Below are 23,218 nucleotides of genomic sequence, written 5' to 3'. Positions count from 1 at the left end.
GGTTGAAGGTAATCGACAGACATCTTCTCTGTACTTATCATCTAACAGAAGTGTTTCGAGGAAGGAGAAGTCAGGAGGGCAAGTGTATCTGGATCACAATGCCATAAAACCCAGTGAGTTTGGAAGTAAAAGTAATAATCTCATTTTACAGATAAAAAAAAAGGTGAGGCTTTATGCGGGGAACTTGTCCATATCCTTATCACTAAGTAACTAACAACTAAATGAGATTTTAAGGAGTCAGACCCTAGTGTCTAACCTTTTGGCTCTTATGGGCTGCATTGCCCAACAAAAACTTGTCAAGGGCCATAGATAGGATTTAATATTTATTTATGACAACAAAAACCCATATTATCAATGAATATAATAAAATGTAATAGTGCCACAGGAATAGTCTTTGAGGGCCCCTTGTAGCTCATGAGCCATGGACTGGGTACACTTGCTATAAACTATGTTTCACTCCTCTGTGTATTAACTTTTACCATCCCATACTCAGTTCAGAATCTTGCACATACTTGATGATCAATTATTTTAGGGCAGATGCTTCCTTAAGCATGAAGATCACAACGCTGTACCTCTGCTCCCCTTTTCTCTGTCAAATGTAATGTGTATGTTGTCTCCTCCATTAGAGGGTGCCAAGCTCAAGAGGAGGGACTTTTCCCTCTCTCTGGATGTCCATCATTTGGGATACTGCCTGGCAGGCATGCTTCATGTTTACTGGCTGACTTTTTGGCTGAATTTCTATCCACTCTTTAAATCCCAGCTGAAATGCCACCTCCTTCCTTCCTCATACAGGTCAGTGTTTGCCTGTTACCCTTCAATCTCACCTCAAATTCAGCTGTCAGTCTAACACATTACTGCATTATGACTTAGTTGCATATGGTCTTACTTCCCCCTACAACCTCCTACCTCCAACCAGATTGTAAACTCCAAGAGAGCAGAATCATATTTTAGGTATGCTGCTTGGCCTAGTATGTGCTCAGCAAATAGTAGGCACTTAATAACTGTCTCAATTGAATTCATTTTATTACAGCATCTTTTTTTTTTTAAGAAGCTAAATAAGGTCTTTTATTTCACAGAAAATGGGTGAGAAAAATAAGGAGAATTTTCAACTAATGTAATTATAACTATTCAAATCTCAAGGGAAATACAAAAAAGTATGACTTCTGCCTAAGGTAGCTAACAGTTGAGGGGAGGGAAGAGGGATAAAGGGAAACTAGAGGCTGGAAATATACAGAGCTATCTCTTACATGGAGAACATATTAGAGAGATGTACACTAATTCTCTATGTACAGTTTGAAGGAATAAAGGTCATCACAACTGCAAGGACTGAAGGAGGCAGTTTTTAAGCCAGTCTTTTTAAATGGGTAGGAAAATTCAGTAAGCAAAAAAGGGAGAAAAGATATACCAAAGAGAAGGGGGTAAGCAAAAAAGCACGAAGAGGAAAATGAAGGGTGTTTTCAAGTAAAATAAGTTTTCAATTTGGCTTGGACCCTAGTGAACATGAGATAAAGCTGGAAAGTTAAGGTGGCACCAGATTACAAATGGCATTGAATGTTAGGCAAAGAAATTTGAACTTTACTCAGTGAGCAAAATATTTTTGAGCAGAGCAATGACATGATCAGCTTTTTGTGGAAGGAATTATCTGGCAGTGGTATGAAGAGACATTTGGAAGGGAAAAGGAATATAGGAGGAAAACTCATTAGGAGCTTATTTCAATTACCCAGAAGCATAATAAAGAATTGTATTCAGTATGAATGAATGAAAAAGCATTTCTTTAATAATGAAATTGTGTGGATGTGAGAGCTGAATAGATGAAAGGACCTGGTAACTGGCTAGGCATCAGAGGTGAGGGAAAGGACAAGAATACCACAAAGATTGTAAACATGGCAGGCTGGATGATTGGTTAACAGGAAGACCCAAGTCATAAAGAACAAGTTTTGGGAAGAAAGATAAGCTTGGTTTAACAAGTTTAGCTAGTGGAATATCCTGGTAGAGGTACCCTGTAGGTAATTAAATGTGGGTCTGGTAGCTCCAGAAAGGAGAATGTAAAACTGTAAGATTCAGGAGTCATCAACATAAGGATAGTTGAAAAGTCACATTAGTAAATAAAGATTATGAAAGACAGACCTTTGGGTTAACATGCATGATTCAAAGAGTCAAAAGAGAATGGGAACTGAGATAAGGAATAACTTGAGATTTCTAGAACCAGGGCCATAGAGTACTTCTGAAAGTCAACAAAAATAGTAAAAAAAAAATTGTAGTTATCTTACCAAAATGAAAATATCCAGTAGCTAGACAACAACCACCATTTGGCATTAACAATATGTCAACATATTGATAATAGTCAATGTTTTAAATAGTGACTGTTGCCATAGCTTCAGAGACTATGAGACCCTATCTTTCCAACAGCCCAATGAAGTCATTCAGTTGGCAACTGACTATAATCAGTGTTGACTATAGACTTCAGACTCTATCAATCAGAAGCTGAATATGGCTCTAGAGTCAGAACTGCAGTCCTCTGTCAGACTAAAAATCCCAGCTAAAAGCAATAGAGGAATGTATCAGCCTGAGCAGTCAATCTTAGACTGGCACAAATGATCCTGTTATATTCCAACTCATGTTACATAATTGCAGATGAGTGAGTGAGTGAGTGAGTGATATATATGTATTTTGGGGTCCCAAATAAATACTCTGAGAACTTGAAGGAGAGAATGAGCATTACTTTCAGTTATTAGGTATAGATAAAGGAGCAGCTAACTGGAGTCAGAGCCTCAAGTTCAAATTCCACTTCAGATGATTACTATCTATTATGAGCATAAACAGTCACTTCACCTATCTGTGGTTTCCTTTACACATCTATATGTGGTCTATTTGGTCCCTTCCAATTTTGGATTTATGATTCTACCTTATCAAACTAAGACATTAACATGGCTACTTCTATTACCAAACTTGACTTCTAGTATTTAAAAATAATTGCCTTTTTATAAAAATTCCATCTTGCTAACTCGGAAGCTGTAGCATTTGGGGCTTTTTTTTAAAAAAAAAGGTGTTTATTAAGTATGAAACCATTTTGCAAGCTAAGTAATGGTTAGCTAATGAATGTGTGAATTGTACATATTTTTACCTAATTTATGAATGTTTAAGCTTTCTTCCCAAGGACTGTCACTTAACATCTGAACATCTGAGGGGAGTCTAGGTGGCACAGTGGATAAAGCACCTGCCCTGGAGTCAGGAGTGCCTGGGTTCAAATCCAGTCTCAAACACTTAATAATTACCTAGCTCTGTGGCCTTGGGCAAGCCACTTAATCCCATTTGCCTTGCAAAAAACCTAAAAAAACCAAAACATCTGAACATTTGAAAAATGAGATTGAGCCATCATTCAGAGACTATAAAATGATCAGGTCTTTTTCTGCTAAAATAGCCTTATAACTCAAGTTGCCTTTTTTCTTTCCTCCTCCTCTCCTCTCCCTGTTTTTAATCCAGAAATGATTATGAAAACTTACTGGGGGATATTTCCACCCAAATCCACAGGAAGGTGTACAGACAACCTAGCTGCACGCGGCTACGAGGCACTAAAGGGTAAACCACACATGCCCAAGCCTACACGGAGACCTGAGAACAAATTAGACGAAGCTAACCAGTTGCTTCCTTTGCTTTGGGGGCGCCGGGCCCGGGGGGTCCGGGGGGCCCGGCAGGTAGGGGCTCGGCTCCGCACGCGGTGTTTTCCAACACTCCGAGCCCCCTCCACGGGCGGCCGCGGCCTCCCGGGGTCTCCCAACAGTCGAACCCACCACGAGGCGCGCCGAGCCCGCGAACCCGGGCCGGGGCCGGGCCGCTCCGAAGCCCGCCTAACGGGGCCCCCGAGGCCGGGGCCGGGCCGCTCCGAAGCCCGCCTAACGGGGCCCCCCGAGGCCGGGGCCGGGCCGCTCCGAAGCCCGCCTAACGGGGCCCCCCGAGGCCGGGGCCGGGCCGCTCCGAAGCCCGCCTAACGGGGCCCCCGAGGCCGGGGCCGGGCCGCTCCGAAGCCCGCCTAACGGGGCCCCGGGGCCGGGGCCGGGCCGCTCCGAAGCCCGCCTAACGGGGCCCCCGAGGCCGGGGCCGGGCCGCTCCGAAGCCCGCCTAACGGGGCCCCCGAGGCCGGGGCCGGGCCGCTCCGAAGCCCGCCTAACGGAGCCCGGGGCCGGGGCCAGGCTGCTCCGAAGCCCGCCTAACGGGGCCCGGGGCCGGGGCCAGGCCGCTCCGAAGCCCGCCTAACGGGGCCCCCGAGGCCGGGAGCGGCCCGGCCCGGCCCCGCTTCAAGCTGTCAAAGTGACAAGAGGCGCCGGAGGGGGAGGGGGAGGGGCGGGGCCGCCCAGCTGTCACCGGCCCGGGGCGTTGGGGGGGCGCCCCGACACGGGCGGGGGGAGGGGAGGGGGCGCCCCGACACGGGCGGGGGGAGGGGAGGGGGCGGGCTTTCCCGCCCCTCAACCGGCCAGGTTGGGAGGGGGGCGGCACGCCGCGCCCCGGCCCCCCGGCCCCCCCGGCCCCGGCCCCCCAACCCCCCGGCCCCCAACCCCCCGGCCCCCCGCCCCCCCCGCCCCCGGCCCCCGGCCCGCGCCCACTCACCCAGGTAGCGGCTCCGCAGGCGGGCCGGGTCCTCCAGCCCCAGGGCCCGCTTCCTCACGTCCCACAGCAGGTGCGGGCAGCAGCCGCCCCGAGACATGGCGCGGAGGGCGGGGGCGGGCGCGGCGGGCGCGGGCCGGGGGCGGGGGGCCGGCTAGGGCCCGGCCGGGCACCGAGGCATGCTCTCCGGCGGGCGCCGCGGCCCCTTCACGGCGGAGGCGAGGAGGAGGAGGGCCGGGGCAGGGGGGCGGCTCCGCCTCCGCCGCCGCCTCCCGGACACGTTCCCCGCCTCGGCTTTCTCGCGAGACGGAGGCCGCCCGGCCGGCCCGAGCGGGAGGCGTCGGCGCCGCGGGCGCGCGCTCCTCGGCGGGGCGGCCGCTCTAGCTCGGCCCCGGCCGCCTCTCTATGGCCTGGGAAGGGGCGGGCGGCGCGGCCGGAGGCCGGAGCGGGCGCCATCCCGCCGCCGCTCCGCTCCGGGGGCCCCGGGGGCAGCGGGGCGCCGTGTCCACGGCGGGCACGGGGCGCCGCGGGGGGCCCGTCCCGAACGGGGCCTCGGCCTCCGCCCCGGGGAGAAAGGCGAGGGGAAGCGGGCGTAGCTTCTTTTGCCCTTCTCCAACATGGCGCCCGAAGCCGGAAGCCGCCGATGACGAGCGGCTTCTTCCCGGAACTCGCCCTCCCCCCAGAGAAGCCAATAGCCGCGGCGGGAGGCGCGTGACGTCAGCGGGGGCGGGGCCGCCGCGAGCAGGGGGCGGGGCCACTCGGGGAGCAGGGCACCCTGGGGCAGCGCGGCGGCGCCGGGGTGACGGGCCGGCCTGGGTCGCCGCGTCTCGGCCGAGGGCATGGCCGCCTCCGGGGTGCGAGGCCTGCGGGCCACCTACCACCGGCTGCTCGACAAGGTGGAGCTGATGCTGCCCGAAAAGCTGAGGCCGCTCTACAACCACCCGGCAGGTAACGGCCGACGCTCCCCGAAACCCCCGGCACCCCCACGCTCGGCCCTCGTGACTCCGCCGGCCGCCCGGGGAGGGGGGGCTGCTTGGCCCTGGCCGCGGCCCGGGGCAGCACGGGGGGGGGGGGGGGCCGCGTCCGTGAGACACGGAGGCAGATGGGGATGGATGACCTTGGCCCGGGCCGGGCCCCGGCCGCAGTGTCCCCCCGGGACACGGGAGGGGAGCGTAGCGGCCCCCCAGGAGCCGCCCCCGGGGCCCCCAGCCCCGGAGACACGCTCCCCCTCCTTACCCGGAGCTCCTCAGGCTCCGATCCCTGCCGCCTGGCCGGAGGCGACTTAGAACACCGCAGACGAGCCCCGACTCGTTTTAATGTTTTTTTTTTATTTTATTTCATTTGTTAAAAGCTTTCCATTTTAATGTGATTTCCACCGCACTCGGGAGTTTTTGCAAGTTTGACATCTCTCTCTGCTTTATATTAATGAAATTACAGGTCCTGACAGGACAAAATAAACAAAAGGCTCAGACCCTAAGGGGAATATATATAATTAACTGATGTGACTAATGCTAACAGTTAATCTGGGATCCACTATGCGACCTTAAGGAAAAGTTATTTTGCATAGATTTGGCTCCTTTTTCTCCCCCTTCATTTACTGTAGCTTCAAGGTCAATGGGAAAAAAAAAGACCTGAGTCCCAATCCCACATTCACTACCTGTGTGACCCTTCCTCTATCCAATTGGCGGGGGTTGAAGCAGGAGGATTCAAAGGTCTTGTTCAGCTCTAGATTTTGATCTTAAATTCTTTCAATAAGTTTTGCAATTTTTTCTAAGCATGCTGTCCTTTGTGACCACTAGGTCACCATTTTGTTGCACCCAGGAGATAAAATAGAGATCTACTCTCTATAGACATAAGTTTAGGGAGCTTTGTCCCCTCTTAAGTGACAATAGTATTTTCATGATTTTTTGCTTTTAAATCAAACTAAAATGTTTCAAACTCCAAGAATATTATTTTTTGAGCTTTCTGCTATAGAACTATATTTTTCAAGATCATATATTTTTCAGGTGAAGCATTTCATAGCATTGGAAAAGTGACTTTTATCTATATTCTTCTTGATTGGGCCCCATAGTCTCTGCAACAATCTTTGGGACTTTATTGCTTTAAAATAATGAATCCTTGCGAGTTTATTTCAACCCTGAAAGACTAGTCACAGTCTTACATCATAGATATATATCAGTTAAACAGCTATGGTATACTAGAAAAAACACAGGGCATAAAGACAACCTAGTTTTAAGTCCTTTTTATGTAAATGACCCTTGCAGATCCTGTTTATCTGTAAAACACTTGAACTGCCTTCAGGGATTGTTGTGAGTAAAGTTTTTTTTGTAAACTTGAAAATGATTCATAAATGTAAGGTATTCAAGGAGGATGGAAAAGACATTTATTTGCCTAACTTCCCTCTATATCCTCAAACTTGCTCTTCCTGTGAATAACTTTTTAATGATATTTGCATCCTCTTTGCCAAAACACTTATAGTTTTTAGATGGGGGTGACAGAGAACTCCCATCACTTTTAACACACCTCATAAGTTCTAGGTCTTCAGAGTAGGTCCTTAATAAATAAATGTTTGATTGAATTTCTCATATTGGTCCCATTTCTCTCACCATTCTTGTGACATTTCTTATGTACTTATATCCAATTCTTACTCTTCAGCCTTCATTCTCAAAGAGAGCCAATGATTTCAAGAGGAAGGGTGATGTCTTAGATATGTTTGTTAATTGAATTTAAGTGAAACAGAGCTTCAGAAAGTCATCAGTCTCACTCTGCTCAAGTCATCAAATTCCAGTAGCAAGAACAAGAGTCAAGATGACTGGTGATGGCCCTGGCCCAGGATACAAGGGTGATCTTGGGCTTTCAAATTAAGGCCTGTCTTAGCCAACTTTATCCAATGACAAAGAGCTAGGTAAGAATTGAGACCAAAGATGACCCAATAAACCATTTAAAAAATAACCAGTCTGGGTTTCTGGCCTGAACAGAAAATGGTTGCTAATATTCACATTCATTATAAGCCTTCAGAATCTAAACAGTGAGCCATTGGGTCTTGGACTGTAGGCTATTATTGGTCATTTAACGAAAGCCAGGGTGATTTGAATAGTCTAGTAGCTCCTGGTTCAAAGAATCACTGTACTTCTTTAAAAACCATTATTTTTTTTTAAAGCCTGTTTTTCAGAGCTGTATTTCAGGAAATAATTAAAAGAATTAGCCAAAGATTTAGATTTATTTTTTAATGTGATTGCAAGATTACTGAAATAATTAGAATTTTAAGTATATTCCACAACGTTTTCCTTTGACAAGATTGTGTCATATTATGTACATATACAGGAATGTGTTGTGTCCAGAAGAGTATTTAAAAGGGGTGGAAATAAATGTTACGTGTACTATCAACAAACTTTAGTGACTTAGTGATAGTCTTTTATCTTCAACAAAACCAAAATGAAATATCAAGGAAAATAGAAATGGGAATGACAGTATTCTAATCTGGACCCTGAGTCAGGCCAGTCCCCTGGTTGTCTAGATTTGAGATTGGAACAAAAATAAGACACTTATAGATATTTCAGCAATTCAGAAAAGGTATGTTTAAAGTGTTGTTAGCACAAATGGAACCAATGCAATTGCATTAGTTGACTTTGAGTTGGGGGAATGTCTTTAAAGCATGTTTCTTCAGCTGTGCAGAGAGCTCATTCAGATGTCTGAAGAACAAAAGTCCATCCCTAGTAGATAAATGATAAATGCATTCGAGCAGGAAGTTTTCAAAAGAAGAAATCTAAACTTTCAGCAGCCATTTGAAAAAAATGTTTGAATCATTAGTAGTTAAATGAAGCAACAGAGGTTCTACCTCACAATAGGCTGGTGAAGATGACAAAGGAGAATGACAAACAAGGAAGAATCTTCACCTTAAGGCACTGTTTATGAAGCTATGAATCAGTCTGATGAGCCTAAGCCCAAAATTGCATTTTGCCCTTTCATCCAGCAAAACTAGAGGGAAAGAGATCCAGATGTACAAAAACATGTTATAGCTGCTCTTTCCATAGTGACAAAAGGGGATAGCCATCATTTGGAGAATGACTAAGCAAGTAATGTAAGAAATTTATGGAAGGTTGCAGGGAAACCTCGAAAGATCCATATGAACTGGTGATACAGTGCAAAGTGAGCAGAATTTGAAGAATAACTTAGTACAACCTTGAAAGACTGTGCAGTGCAGTTACCAATCAGAAGACTCAGGATGAAGTGTGCTATTCTACCTCCTGAATGAGAAAGGTGTTGGACTCTGGGTGTAGAATGAGACATGCATTTTCAGACTTGGTCAGTATGGGAATTTGTTTTGCCCAGCTTTGCATATTTGTCATTTTTTTCTCCGAGGGAACAGGGAAGGATGATAATAGATTAACAAAAAATGTCATTAAGGCATTTAAAACTTTTATATTTAGTTTGCTTATATCTATTTGGAGTTTATTGTGTGGCATATGGTGAAAGATTCTGATTTGAACTTAATTTCTGGCAGGATATTTCCAGTTTAACACCCATTTTTGTTTAGTATAGAAAACCACCTTCAAATAACAAAGTAACTTGTGTTTTGAGGTTTGTTTTTACACTGTATAATATTGATGGGCATTTACTTGTATGTGATAGTTTATGATAATAGCAGAAACAAATATTTATCTTCTCTAAATTGTTTCACATTTTTATTTGTTCCTCTTAGGTTTAATATCCTACCTTTATGACTGAACATAAGGTTAACTAGCTAATGTTAACAGTAGCAGGACTTCAGACTTGAGCTCTGAAATGCATATGTCCATAGCAAATAATACCTTCAGTCAATCAACAAGTATTTATTAAACATCCAGTATGTGTCAGAAGCTCTGCTGGACACCGAATATACCATGACAAAAAAATGAAAAATGAAATATTCCTGTCCTCGATGTGTGTGTAAAGCACAAGAAAACCTTGGCTGCAAGAAGAGCTCAGGGGAAATGTGGAACCTCCTGAAGAAAATTAGACTAGAGCCAGGACTGGAGGGAAGGCAGGGACCCCAGAAAGGAGATTAGGAAGAGGAGCATCTTGAGCAGAGGGGCTGACCCTGCTGGATGGAAGGGCGAGGAGTAGCCAGTTTGGTTAAATTCCAGTATGTGAAGAGTGATCATTATTGTAAGGAGATTTGAGTGATTAAAAGGGGCCATGAAGGGAAGTGTTGATTTGAAATAGAACAGTTTATAACTTGACCTAAAAGTTATAGGCAACTATTGGAGTTTATTAAGCAAGGAAGGTGGCATAGTCATTGCCACACTTTAAAGAAATTATTTTGACAGCAGAATAGGTATTGACTTTTTTTTTTAGGTTTTTGCCAGGCAAATGGGGTTAAGTGGTTTGCCCAAGGCCACACAGCTAAGTAATTAAGTGTCTGAAGTCAGATTTGAACTCCTAGCTGTCCCTGGGTGTTGTCTTTTAAAGGCACACCAGGGACCTGGTTGATCCTTTGGCCAGTCAATGGCAAGCTGCCTTATGATTTCATCAAACTCCACTGAAGAATTTCTTCATACACTGAATTGGAGACAGTTAGGAGCCGAGTGGATAGAAGACCAGCCCTGGAGTCAATTACTAGTCACTTGTGACCCTGGGCAAGCCACTGAACACCAATTGCCTTAGGGAGGGGGATGGAAAAACAAAACTTGTAAACAGGTAATAAAGTATAGATAATTTTTTGGTCTTAGATTTTTAACATCTTTTTATCATAATTTCAGCTATTCTTACATATATGTGTACATTTATGTATGTATATCTAATATACATTCTCCAAACCAATTGCTTTTGCCTATGTTTTTAGTATTTCCTTTTGTCAATCTTCAGAGGACATACTTTAAAGTTAAGTCCTGTAATTAAAATTGTATGTTTGCTATGGTACAAAACAGTCAATCCAGTAAACACACATTCTTTTAAAGTAGAACTCAGATGCCACAGCCTCTTGGAAGTGTTCTTATGTTTTTTTCCCTTCCCTGTGAGTGGGTCATAAATGATCTTTCCGTCCTCATATTTTACAGAGCATTTAGTTTGCTCACCCATCTTGCACTTATTATGAGTTAACTTAAGTCTACCACCTTAAGGAAATGATCTGCTAGGAGGAACAACAATTGCAGACAGGAAACTATAGTTTAAAAAGCATTTATTAAAATCTTACTCTGGGCCAAGCTCCATGCTAAATCCTGGAGGCATGAGGAGTTTACAGTCTAGCTGAAGAGGAAATAAGGAAGTGCTGAGAGGACAGTGAAAAGATCCCAGATGATTCTGTCACAGAAGCAAAAGTAAGAATGCTGATCTAGAGCAGACAGCCTCTCAAGTGCAACTGGAACCAGATGAAAATGAAATTGGAAATATTTAACACAATTAATAAAAATACAATACTGCATAGATAATTTGGGGTTTTCTAAATCAATATGCACCTGCCTGAATCTATTTGTATTTAAGTTTAACAGCATTGTTTTGGAAAATAAAGTAAAAAATGAGAGAGAAATTGACAGAATGGCTGAGATTCCCTTTCATACTGTCACCAAGTACTGTTACCAAAGTATAAATCTATAATAGATGTGAACTAAGCTTAATATCCTTCTCCCTTTGACATTTACCTTTTCTTTCGTGACCAATCAGTCAAACCCCAGACAATTTATTTAGTACCTAAGGTATCAATTCTGGGGATTCAAAAAAGAGACCTTGCCCTTAATCAAATGAGGGACACAAAAAGCAATTAAATACAAACAAGTGGGGGGGGGGGGGGGTTTAGAGGGAAAGATGTTAAGTTCAGTTATATGGTCATAATTTGGAGGTTATTTTTTACCCTTATTTCTTCACCTCATGTCTAATCAGTTTCTGAATCCTTATATCTTCCATATCTTATGTCTTCCATAGCCCCATACTCATGCTCACCTTGCCAGGAAAGGCTTCATTATAGTCCCTTTAGACAAGCCCCAGAACTAGCTCAGAAAAGAAGGATCTACCTTAAGGATCTACCTGCATTCACTGCCCCATCCCTACAAGAGCCATGTGAGTCCTTGCTCCCTCTTCCATCCCTTGGGCCTTTAGTTCCTGGCCTGCCCCAGGCTAGTGGGGTGGCTCATCCTAGCCTATCCTCACTTGGCTGTAACCCATAAAACTGTTATTTTGGGCTGCTTTGCATCTTTTTGTGTCTCCTCTCCCTGTAATTTTAGCACTTCTCCTAGGGTTACACTCTTGGACTTCTTTTCCATCCTTTAAAAACCCACATCAAATCAGAGGAACTAGAAATAATCCCTGCTAGTAATGACTGAGTAAGAGCCTTGCTCTAGACCTAGAAAGGACCTTATCCAGTCCCCTCCTGGAGGCTCCTCCAGGTCCTTCCTGCACCTCCACACAAACCCCCTGGACACCCAGCTTCGTAACATTGCTGTCCCTTGAACACCCCATCACTGGTGTTCAGGCCACCTTCCTTTTTGTACAGATTGTTATAGTGGCCTCATCAATAATCTGCTTCCAATCTATAGATACTTATTTAGAATGAAAAATAGAATATGCTCATGGTAGAGATAAGTTTTCTTATCTGCCAAATTTGGGGAAAGAATGCAAAAAAATCTTTTTTATTCAGGCTTCTGATGTGTCTTTCAGACATAAACTTCAGGAATAAGATACCCTCTGTAGACTTCAGCCTGTCCTACTCTATGGCCCAGGTTCATATATGTACTACCCATTTTGTAAAAAACAAAATGCCCCTTTTAAACCTTGACTATAGCTGAACAAGTCTCTGATCAAGCCTCCATCCAAACCTGTGACTTGTCTTCAGTCATATCCCTGGTTGTCTGCCTTTTCTCAGTACTGAAAAGTCTTGATTGATGTGGTCTACTCTCATTGAAACAGCTCTACTCTCTTGATCATTATGGGTCTAGAGATGTAGTAACCAGATTTGTAGTATTTTCATTGAGAAGGTACCGTGATTTACACAAAAGTGATTAGAATGTTTTCTCTATTTCAAATGCCAGATAAAAAGGTTGACATTCTTCACTTTTAAAAGGCTAGGTAGCATAGCTATCATTGTCTCATTATTAAAATCACAGATAAATATATCTGTAACCATTAGTGTTACAGTGAAATATTTCTAATACTGCTATATTTATCTCTTTTTTAAATGGACCTGCAATTTTATCATTCTAAGGTGATCAGCATTTCCTCTTCAACTTAGAAGCTTAGATCTATGAGTTTTGCTGATTGCATTTATTTATACATTTTTCTGTCTCCCTTCCCCCTGTCCCCATGAAAGCAAGGAACTTGATTCAGATTATATATGTACAATTTTGTTGAATGTATTTCCATTTTAGTCATGTTGTGAAAGAAGAATCAGAACTAAAGGGGGGGGGGGAATAAAACATTTTAAAAAGTGAAAATAGTATGTTTTCATCTACATTCAGACTCCATAGTTTTTTCTCTTTTCAAGAGCTAATTAATGTGTGTGTGTGTGTGTGTGTGTGTGTGTGTGTGTGTGTGTGTGTGTGTGTAATGTTCTCCTGCCTCTGCTCACTTCACTCAGCTTTGGTTCATGTAAATCTTAATAGATTTTCTGAAATCCACCTTCCCATGATTTCTTAGAGAACAATAGTGTTCCATCACATCCATATATCACAATTTGTCCAGCCATTCTCCAGTTGTTGGGCATCCCCTCAATTTCTGATTCTTTGCCGCTACAAAAAAAAAAGCTGCTTTAAATATTTTTGTACATGTAAGTCTTTCCCCCTTTTTTTATGATCTCTTTAGGATACAGATCTGATAGTGGTGTTATGGACTAGAGTATTGTACTAGTTTATTAGCCCTTTGAGCATAGTTCCAAAGTTTGGCTCTCTAAAATGGTTGGATCAGTTCACAACTCCATTCCAAATAGTTTTCTTTCATTTTCAACTTTCCTTTTTTTTTCCATATTTGCCAATTGGATTAGTGTGAGGTGGTAATGTGGTATGCATTTCATATAAAATATTGGTTTTTATGTCTTAATTTTTCCCTTTCTTTTCAGGTCCTAAAACTGTATTTTTCTGGGCACCAATTATGAAATGGGTGAGTTTGACTTCAGTCAAATAATAAGAAATGTCTGAATGGCTAAATCTTTATTTTTTCACTGCACAGGTTATTAGGAGCAAATGATTTTGTAATTTAAAAATATATTTCTCTGCCTTAAAATTACTTTAGAGCAAATAGTCTCTTCATTATCATGCTGAGGTATGTGTGAGAAACTTATAAGATAAAGGAATGCAAACTGAGGAGGCATCAGGAAATAATAAAACTTTAGTTCTTCAAATTCTAGTTCTGTATCCTGAAGACCATACAGCTTTAACTAATTTAGCTTAAATAAAAAAAAAAAATTTCAGGCATTTTTAATTATTTAAAAATTATTTTGAAAACTAATTTCTACCCTACAATTAATTTTTATTTTAATGTGAAAGCTGGAGTGAAAGGCAACTTGACTCAGTGTTTATTCCTTTAGAATTTTAGAACTTACAATCCAGTTCATCCTGTTGAAATCTTGATGTTTTGACTTTTCTGTATTGCTACTTCTCAGCAAATCATGGTAATACCAGTACGTGTAGCATTAACTATTCCTATGATAGGTAAGATCAGAAATTAACAGAACCTGTTAATAAAAGTAATATAAAAAAGTTATTTGAAAAGGTAAAAGAGTTGGACTATCAAGGGAACTTATTAAAAAAAAAAAGGTGGAATGAGGGGGGCAATTACATTCCTAGACCTCAAATTATATCATAAAGCAGCAGTCATCAAAACTATCTGAATATTGTTTTTTAAAAAAAAGACCAATGGAACAGACTAAACAAGAATGAATAGAACCTTAACTAGTATTGAAAAGGGAATTAGTAGATATGCTCGCTCCATCAGTGCAATGATCAGGGTCAATTTTAGGGGATTCATGATAAAGAGTATCATCTGTATCCAGAGCAGTAACTCTGGGGTTTAAAGGAAGACCAAAGATGATTATTTGCAATTATTAAAAAGTTGTCTTATGTATTACATAATTTCACTATCTCTAATATTTTCTTTCTTCCTTATAGATATGTTTTTTTCTCAGTACATTCAATTTTGATCTATGCATATCATGGAAACAAATGTAAAGACTATTAGATTGCCTTCTGTTGGGAGGAGGTGGGAGGGGAGGAAATTATTAAATTCAAAAAAATAATTTCTGCAAAAAAAGACTAGTAGAAACTACAATTGTATATAGTTGGAAAATAAATAAAATATTTTTTTTTAAAAAGGGAGTTAGGTAGTATAGTAGATAGAATAAGGATATTGGCCTTGAATTCAGGATAACTGAGTTCAGATGTAGCCTCAGACTCTGATGCTAGCTTTCTGAACCTGTGGAATTTTGTTTTTGTTTTTTGATATTTAGTTTGAGGTGCCTAAGATATATCTACTTGGAGATAGTCCAATTGGTAATTTGTAATGAGGTTCTGAACTCTGGGAAAGATAAGGCCTGGATTCAAGGATCATCTGCACAGAAACCGAGCCCTAGGGAATTGAGGAGATCCCAGAGGGAAGAGGAAGAAGAAGAGGAGAAAGACTAGGATAGAGCTCTTGGATAAATCCACATATTAAGCAGTATGTGGATTGTTTAAAAAGATAAGAGAAAACAGTGTCATAAAAAATCCAATTGGTTTAGGAAGTTAGTTGATAGTATTATCTGTTAAACCAAGGTCATGAAGAATTAAGAGATTGTTTTTGCCAATGGAGAGAATGGTTTCAGTTAAGATTACAGTGAGCAGGAAGTGGAAGCAAGGAAAATAAATGTACTCACAACTTTTTCTAGGAATTTAAGGAGGAGACATTAGAGATAATAGGGTAAAGTTTTTTAAAGCTAGAGTTTTTTTATCAAAAATGCATTATATCATATTATGTATCTTTTGTATACTTGGGTATACATACATACCTGTGATTTGGGTTGCAAATCAAAATCCTTTCTTTAATAGTGTTTTATTTTTAATTTCCTCTTTTCTTGCTCTCCTTATTTTCTCTTTTAAAACAGAAATGTATAGGAGCAGCTAGGTGGCACAGTGGATAGAGTACTGGCCCTGGAGTCAGGAGTACCTGAGTTCAAATTCGGCCTCAGACAATTAATAATTACCTAATTATGTGACCTTGGGCAAGCCACTTAATCCCGTTGCCTTGAAAAAATCTAAAAAAAAAAAAAATGTGTGTGAAATTGGGGGCCACCATAGAATAGAGCATTATAGCAAGTGACCCAGTGGATAGAGCCCCAACCCATTCAGAATTGGAAAGCCCTCACTACATGTATACCCCTAGCAAATAGTTTAAGCTCTGTTTCATCTGTAAAATGGGAATGATAACACTTGGATAACTCCGGATTACCACTAATTCCAGAAGGAGTCATCTGAGTGAGTTTTAGTTCTAGGTTCACAAATAAAAATTCAGCTTTCCTTAGGGTTTAGATGTTATTATTATGTAGGAAAAGAACACAAAATAATAGTGTTGTGATAGCATTTTAAGGTTTACAAAAATGCTTTACAAACATTATCTCACTTTATCCTTACAACTGCCCCAGGGAAGCAGGTATGGAATGTCCTTGAGTCCACCCTTGTCACAGTGATAGGAGTGTATCAGAGATGATCATCACTAGGTTGGCGTCAGGACAAATTGAATAATACTGACTGTAGTAATTCTCTTAAGACTATCTCTAAAGGTATAGAGTTGTTGCTATCGAAATTGCCAGATGAAGCACCCACACCAGTGAAACAACAGATCCTTGAGTGTTAAAATATTTTTAAAGTAATTTTATGGAAAAAATTTGGGAGAAAAGGGGAAGAGAGGACAGGAGGGGGGAGAGAGAGAGAGAGAGGGAGAGGGAGAGGGAGAGAGAGAGAGAGCGAGAGAGAGAGAGAGAGAGAGAGAGAGAGAGAGAGAGAGAGGGAGAGGGAGAGGGAGAGAGGGAGGAAAAAAATAGATTAAGATTTTTGTTTTATGTTGTCTCCTAGATTTCAAATAGTATACATTAAACCTCGTATTTTGTGAATTTGTTTATAGCTTAACTGATACAAAATAATTTGCTTTTCTAGAAAATTTTTGATCTGTTAATGGTGCTTTATACAATTAATCATAGAATCACATATATATATATATATATATATATACAATGGGAATATATACAATGGGAAAGCACTATATATATATATATATATATATATATAGTGCTTTCCCATTGTAATCTTAAGGTCACAGATTCAGAGCTGGAAGAGATACAATAATTTCTATTTAGAGGATTGATTCATTCTTTATATTTATATGCCCATAGTCTAGCAAAGTGTACCTGGCACAGAGGCACATAATAAATGCTTGTGGGTTGACTGAATAAATTATTTTCACATGCACATTATGTCATTTGATATTGTTGTGTCATCAAAATCAAAATGATCACATGATAAAAATGATCATTTACTGAAATTTAAACCTACATATAAGTAGATTTGAGTTCATGCAAAAGATTAAGGGAAATTAAGATTTGCTTTACCCCAAAGTCCTGGCCATTTGACACAATGACTTTTTGGAAAAAGGGAATTAATAAACAGTATGAATACTTTCCCAATTTATTGCTAACCCAGCCTACAAAGGAGGCAGAAAACAATTGAAAAATAGTCACCAAATGCTGCCATATGGCATACTCATTACCAGGGTCATCACAGATACTCAGCTCTCTTGTTTGATAATCTGTTCAGTTTTGCCTTCTTAAAAGCTAAGCATATTTGATGATTTTTTTGATGGTTATTAAATTTCAAATCATTTTTTAAAACCACTTTGTACAGCAGAAGCCTCAAAATACACTCCCTCTGCCTTTTCTTTATCTGATTTTGTTCCCATGTTGAAGAGGTAGAGCAAGGCAGAGGGAAAAAAGAAAATAACAGAAAAATGAAAGCTTAGAAGAGAGAGAGGAAGAGTGAGTTAAATTAGAGGATTAGAATCAAGGAATTTTCCACCACAGACCTCTAATTATGCCTCCAAACTTCATAATGAAACTAGCTAAACAGTCTTCTTGGACCAATGTGATTCATTGAAAATGATGTAATTTCTTGTTTAAAACTTATATCCTTTTCCAAAATGTGCTTTGATATAGATATGTCTAAGAGCATGGGTAGGAAATGTCTAACAGAATTTCCCAGGAAATTTAAAAGAATATGCTTCAGAAATATAATGAAGACATAACTGCACTTTCTGAATGAGGATAAGTTATGTTTGCTATAGTTGTGAATAATTCCTGAATACATCATGTTTAAAAGTTACTTGTATTTGGAGAAGTAGTCCTGTGCTTTGATACTCAAGCAATATGTTTCAAATATATTTACTTTGTTATTCTAAAACAAAATCTGTCCTATATCATTTTGAAAAACCAATCCTATAGAAAAGCAAAAGAATGAAGAGAGACAATTATATGATTAATTTCCAAGCAGTTTTCATCTATATTGCTCATTAATTTGCGGATATGGCATGTGTATTTTTCAGGGGTTGGTTTGTGCTGGATTGGCTGACATGGCCAGGCCTGCAGAAAAACTGAGCACAGCCCAGTCTGCTGTGTTGATGGCTACAGGTAAGGGTTTCTAATCTTCATCATGCCGTTCATTTTTATTTTAAATGTACTTACCAAAGGCATCTGATAGAGTACAGAGAACTCGGTAAAATCTGGGGTCTTGACAATTACTAGCCAGGTGATCACAGTTAAATCATTGTCCTTCTCATGCTCTTCAAGTAATCACTAGGACCTAACAGGTTACACATAGGTTGCTGCTCCTCATCTACTAGAGGGGGAGTTTCAACGTCCTGAGGTCCTTATACCAAAGAAATTTCAGATCTGGATCAAAAAAAAAAATGAACTCTATTAATGTTTTTGTAGATTCAAATGAATTGTATAAGAGTGAACAGAAAATAGTTTTCCTTTTTGAGTAGGAAAAAAATTATTTTGCATCACACTGGATATGAACCTTTTAACAACTAAGATTTAGGGGGAGGGGGAATCCTGGCATCACACCATCTCAGTTTGGTACTCTTTAAATTTCTTGCTATTTAACACTAAAAATTGAATATCTAAAATTAGCTGTGCAACAGTAGTTAAAGCTTTTCCTCCCATGCTTTGTTTCTTTTTTGTTTTAACAGGATTCATTTGGTCAAGATACTCCCTTGTTATTATTCCTAAAAACTGGAGTCTGTTTGCTGTTAATTTTTTTGTTGGTGCAGCAGGAGCCTCTCAGCTCTTTCGTATATGGAGGTATGCTTATTAATATAAGCATATATATGTTTCCCAAAAAGTCTGTTGTGTTAAATGTTATTTTATGTATCAAGTGAATCTACAAATAATTTATCAAATAATATGTTAAAGTAACCATTACTATATTATATTGTAGTTTTGCTGAACTTTGTGTTTTTGGTAGATCCAGTTAATGAATGATAGTATATATAACTTTATGATGCTTAAGTCAAGTAGAGGTGTGTGTCTCAGAAAATGATCTGAGGTAATAAATGTCTGGTAGGGAGAGACTTCACAAATTATATAATCAAAGTCAGGACAATTAGAATTGGAATAAATTTGTTCAAACACATTTTCCCTGTCTCCTTCACAATTTTTTATTAATTACTTTGATATTCTTGACTTTTGTCTTCCAAATAAATTTTGTTATTTTTCTAGCTCAATAAAATGTTTTAGTACTTTAATTGGGATAGCATTGAATAAGTAGATTGAGAGAATTGTCATTTTGATTATATTGGCTTTGCTCATCCATATGAACAATAAATATTTCTCCAATTATTTAAATCTAACTTTATTTCTTTAAAAAGTGTTTTATAATTATATTCATATAGTTCCTAGATTTGTCTTATCAATTATACTCCCAGGGATTTTATAATGTCAAGAGTTATTCTAAATGTACTATATCTTACTATCTCTTCTTGCTGGGTTTTGTTGGTGATATGTAGAAATGTCTAGTGATTTTTGTAGTTTTATTTTATATTCCATTACTTTGCTAAAATTTATGTTTCAACTAGCTTTTTACTTTAATCTCTACAGTTTTCTAAATATACCATTATATCATCCACAGAAAGAGGTTTTATGACTTCACCCATTCAGCTTTCTTTGATTTTTTTTCCTTCTCTTAGCATTTCTACTACAATATTGAAATAATATTGGGGATAATGGGTATCCTTGTTTTCACTCCTGATCTTATTGGGAAAACTTTTGGCTTATGTCCATTACAAATAATGCTTGCTGGTGGTTTTAGATAGATTCTTATAATTTTTTTTGCAAGGTAATGGGGTTAAGTGACTTGCCCAAGGTCTCATAGCTAGGTAATTAAGTGTCCGAGGCCTGATTTGAACTTAGGTCCTCCTGACTCCAGGGCTGGTGTTCTATCCACTGTGCCACCTAGGTGCCCCAATTAACTGGAATGAGTGTTGTAACTTATCCAAGGGGTTTTTTTTTTAATGGATGTAAATATGTGATTTTGATACCAGCACTATATTCCTGGTATAATTTGAACTTGGTCATAATGTATATAATCTTTGTAATAATGATTAGCTCCTTAAAAGTAAAAGCAGGAGGTAAAAGTTTGGTCCCAAAAAAGGGTTCCTAGCTAATAGCTTACATTTATATATCACTTGTTGTATTCCAGCCATTGTACCAAGCACTTTACAAGTATCTTATTTGATCTCACCTAGTTGAGAAAATTTACATCCTTCCTTTTCAGAGTTGGGGTACTGTAGATGTAGAATATTTAATAAGTTAAAAGTCTTAGTTTTATGTATTGGTTAGATTGACTAAACTGTTTTTCTCTTTGTTTAATTCTTTGTTAAAAGGGATGGATCACTGGCTAAGAGAAGTTATGTTATAAGAGAAGTTATATACATTCAGTTATAAAGGTGATAACAAAAGATCAGTATGAAGTATTTGAAAGGGGCAGGTGAAATAACCAAATAATTCTGATTATTTTGTAGATCACACATTGAGAGAGGCTTTCTTGGTATTAAGACTATTTTTTTTATAATTTCCTTCAGTTTGCTAGAAATATAATAAATCTCAACTAGCCCCTTTTATAAATTGTATCTATTTCTTCCATGACCTTAATTTTCACTTGACCAACTCTACAGATTTTCCTTTCTTGGTTAAAATACCTCTCACATCTTAATTCCAGTCAGATATTATCTCCTTTTAAATATTAATCTTTTTGTTAGGAGGATTTTATATGGTTTTGAGTTTACAAAAGGTATAGGCTAAAAGGCTTAGTGGCCACTGGTGGTACGATAGAGCAGTGGGCTTCCAGTAAGGAAGATCTGAGTTCAAATCCAGCCTCAGACTGCATGTACTCTCACTGAGCAAGTTACTTCCCCTGTGTCTACTTCTGTTTCCTCAGCTAGAAAATGAGGATGATAATATCACCTGCCTCTAGATTGTTGTAAGAATCAAATGAGATAATAGTTACCAAACTTAAGGCAAGGCTTGGCACATAGTAGGTGCTTTAGAAATGCTTGTTTTTGTCTTTTCTGTATGACTCATAGATCTGGTCCCTCAGTTGACTGTATTTACTTACTCTTCATTCCTTTACTAAGATGACTTTTATTTTGGTGCTTTGATTTCTCAGGGTTTTTTTTCAGTGTTGAAAAGCTTTTTGTTTTTCTGTATGTTACATATCCTCATATGGAAAATCTCATCTGAAAACAATATAAACTTTTCCCAAAGTTTCATCTCATATTCCCTTCAAGATTTCCCCTAACCACATCACCTATTTAATATCCCTTAAGAATACATACATTAATCCATTTTTCTTGCGTGGCATCCTAACATATTTTAAAGTCTCAGGAAGATTAGAAGGCAAAAAGAAAGGTCTAGTTAGGACTGACCAATTCAATTAATTACTGACCCAATTTTCTTAAGTCTTATTTCAACTTCCAATTATAAAGAAAAGTACTTGGTCATAATGTTTAATCTTGGGGCCAAACTTTTACCTCCCACTGTTACAGAAAAGTACTTAACAATATAGTAGGAAGCCTAGGGTCCTAATCCCAGCTCAGCTGATAACTAGATAAGTGACTTTAGATAATTCATTTTTCTTAATGTACAATTTTGTTATTTTTATAATCAGTTTGAATGCAAAAAATAGTCTTTGACCAGAAGTAGCAATTTTATATAAGACAAAACTATTGTCTTTCTTGGAATGTCTTTTATGAAGCCAGGACATTCTGTAACCCTTTATTTAATGATTCCATAATTAACTAATGAATAGTTAATACTGCAGTGTATCACAAGGACTTTAACTTTACTTAAACTGTAGAATTTGCCAAAGTTGTATAGTAAAGCCATTATCTCAACTGATGTCTTCTTTGAGAATGAAGAACAAACAATAACATCACCACAAAAGCATTTTATCCCAAGGTTTCTGTCGCTTCTAAGTTGGTTCTTCAACTAAGTTTTCTTCTAAATAGAATTAAGCCCAGAGTTACCCTTTTCCCTGAGTTGCTTCCTCAGACATATGAGAGACGGCTAATTCCAAATGTTTTCTCTATTTCCATTACTGACCTAAATATATAATAGAAAAATTAAGATTAAAACCATTTTGGTTCATGAAGTTATAAGCAATAAGGTTAGAGTTAGAATTTTATCTCAAATGTCTAATTAATTAAAACTTCGTAGCACTTGAAATTTCCTTTTATTATCTGCATTAACCAAATGTGGATGAGTCTCTGGTACAAATTTTGCCTTATGTTTATCCTTGCCTACAATGGTTTAGGAAGCTAGAAAATGGGCTAACAAAATCTTTCTCCTCTCCTCTTCTTATTCCAGAGAAATGATATTTGCTGCCTTCTGTTTTTGTTTACAGGTATCAACAGGAATTAAAGACTAAACAAGAATTGTAAAGGACTCTTGATATGCTGGACAAATCCAGAAGCAGTTATTGCCACCAAAGGGACCTAGTTTGATTAATTTAATTTTATTTGGTTTTCAAAAAGATAATGCTAACAATATTAATGTTCAGTGGTTGAGACTGTAACAGTAGTCATTATTTCAGTACCTTGATTGAACTGAAAATAAAATACACTTTTAGTAATATTCTCTCTCTATGTTTGTATAATTTGCTAAGTGTATAAAATCTCTATTCACCCTACATAGGACCAGTCACATTTGCCTCTTGATAATTGGGCTGCCTCTATGGAACACATTCCATTGTTCAGTTAGGGATAGACTTTATTTGCCTAAGAACAGCTGTTTGATGAGGCAAATGGGGAGAGATGGGGTGGGGTAAGATGTATCTGGAGAGTGATAAGTTTTCAGCAAATACAAGCTCAGTATGTAAATTTAATCTGATTTGACTTTGAATCAAGTGGAAGCCATTGGCATGATGAACTATATATTTATGACTTTGGAAGAGCAAATTTCAAAATGATTAGAAAAAAGATGCCTGTTCACATATGTAATCCAGACTCCTAGAAATGACCAGAGACATTAAGAGATGGAGCAAGATGAATGGGAACCTCTCAAGAATAAAATTCTGACAATAGAATAGCAAATTATATCTACAATGAGAGAACTACCAGTGAAGTTTTGTGT

The 23,218-nt window shown here is 39.6% G+C and overlaps 2 protein-coding genes across 18 annotated transcripts in view; one reads left to right on the top strand and one right to left on the bottom strand.

Annotated features, from left to right (window-relative positions):
* DCAF6 (DDB1 and CUL4 associated factor 6) overlaps nt 1-4,879 on the bottom strand; it is a 167,328-nt gene extending 162,449 nt beyond the window's left edge. For 4 of the 17 annotated variants that reach the window (XM_074221925.1, XM_074221926.1, XM_074221935.1 and 1 more), the window contains exon 1: nt 4,606-4,873. In XM_074221925.1, coding sequence (XP_074078026.1) covers nt 4,606-4,702 — 97 coding nt within the window. In that variant the 5' untranslated portion in view covers nt 4,703-4,873. Of the gene's footprint in view, nt 1-4,605 lie in introns of all 17 variants that reach the window. The other 13 variants (XM_074221922.1, XM_074221931.1, XM_074221932.1 and 10 more) reach the window with 8 other exon arrangements.
* Nucleotides 4,880-5,088: 209 nt separating this feature from the next.
* On the top strand, nt 5,089-22,718 carry MPC2 (mitochondrial pyruvate carrier 2). The gene is made up of 5 exons (XM_074221940.1): nt 5,089-5,550; nt 13,628-13,668; nt 18,133-18,217; nt 18,781-18,892; nt 22,491-22,718. The coding sequence occupies exons 1-5, from the start codon at nt 5,442-5,444 to the stop codon at nt 22,525-22,527; spliced, it is 384 nt and encodes a 127-aa protein (XP_074078041.1). The 5' UTR covers nt 5,089-5,441; the 3' UTR covers nt 22,528-22,718.
* Nucleotides 22,719-23,218: the final 500 nt, after the last annotated feature.

Source organism: Macrotis lagotis, chromosome 2 (assembly GCF_037893015.1).
Source record: "Macrotis lagotis isolate mMagLag1 chromosome 2, bilby.v1.9.chrom.fasta, whole genome shotgun sequence".
NCBI classification, from domain to species: domain Eukaryota; kingdom Metazoa; phylum Chordata; class Mammalia; order Peramelemorphia; family Peramelidae; genus Macrotis; species Macrotis lagotis.
Note: the sequence above shows the minus strand (reverse complement) of the source record. Positions and strands in the feature narration are given on the sequence as shown.

Bases quoted from the DNA above. Each gene is read 5' to 3' on its own strand.
- MPC2 (XM_074221940.1), top strand. From the start codon at position 5,442: ATGGCCGCCTCCGGGGTGCGAGGCCTGCGGGCCACCTACCACCGGCTG. The intron at 13,669-18,132 runs GTGAGTTTGACT...TGTATTTTTCAG, and splicing joins GGGCACCAATTATGAAATGG to GGGTTGGTTTGTGCTGGATT. The intron at 18,218-18,780 runs GTAAGGGTTTCT...TTGTTTTAACAG, and splicing joins TGCTGTGTTGATGGCTACAG to GATTCATTTGGTCAAGATAC.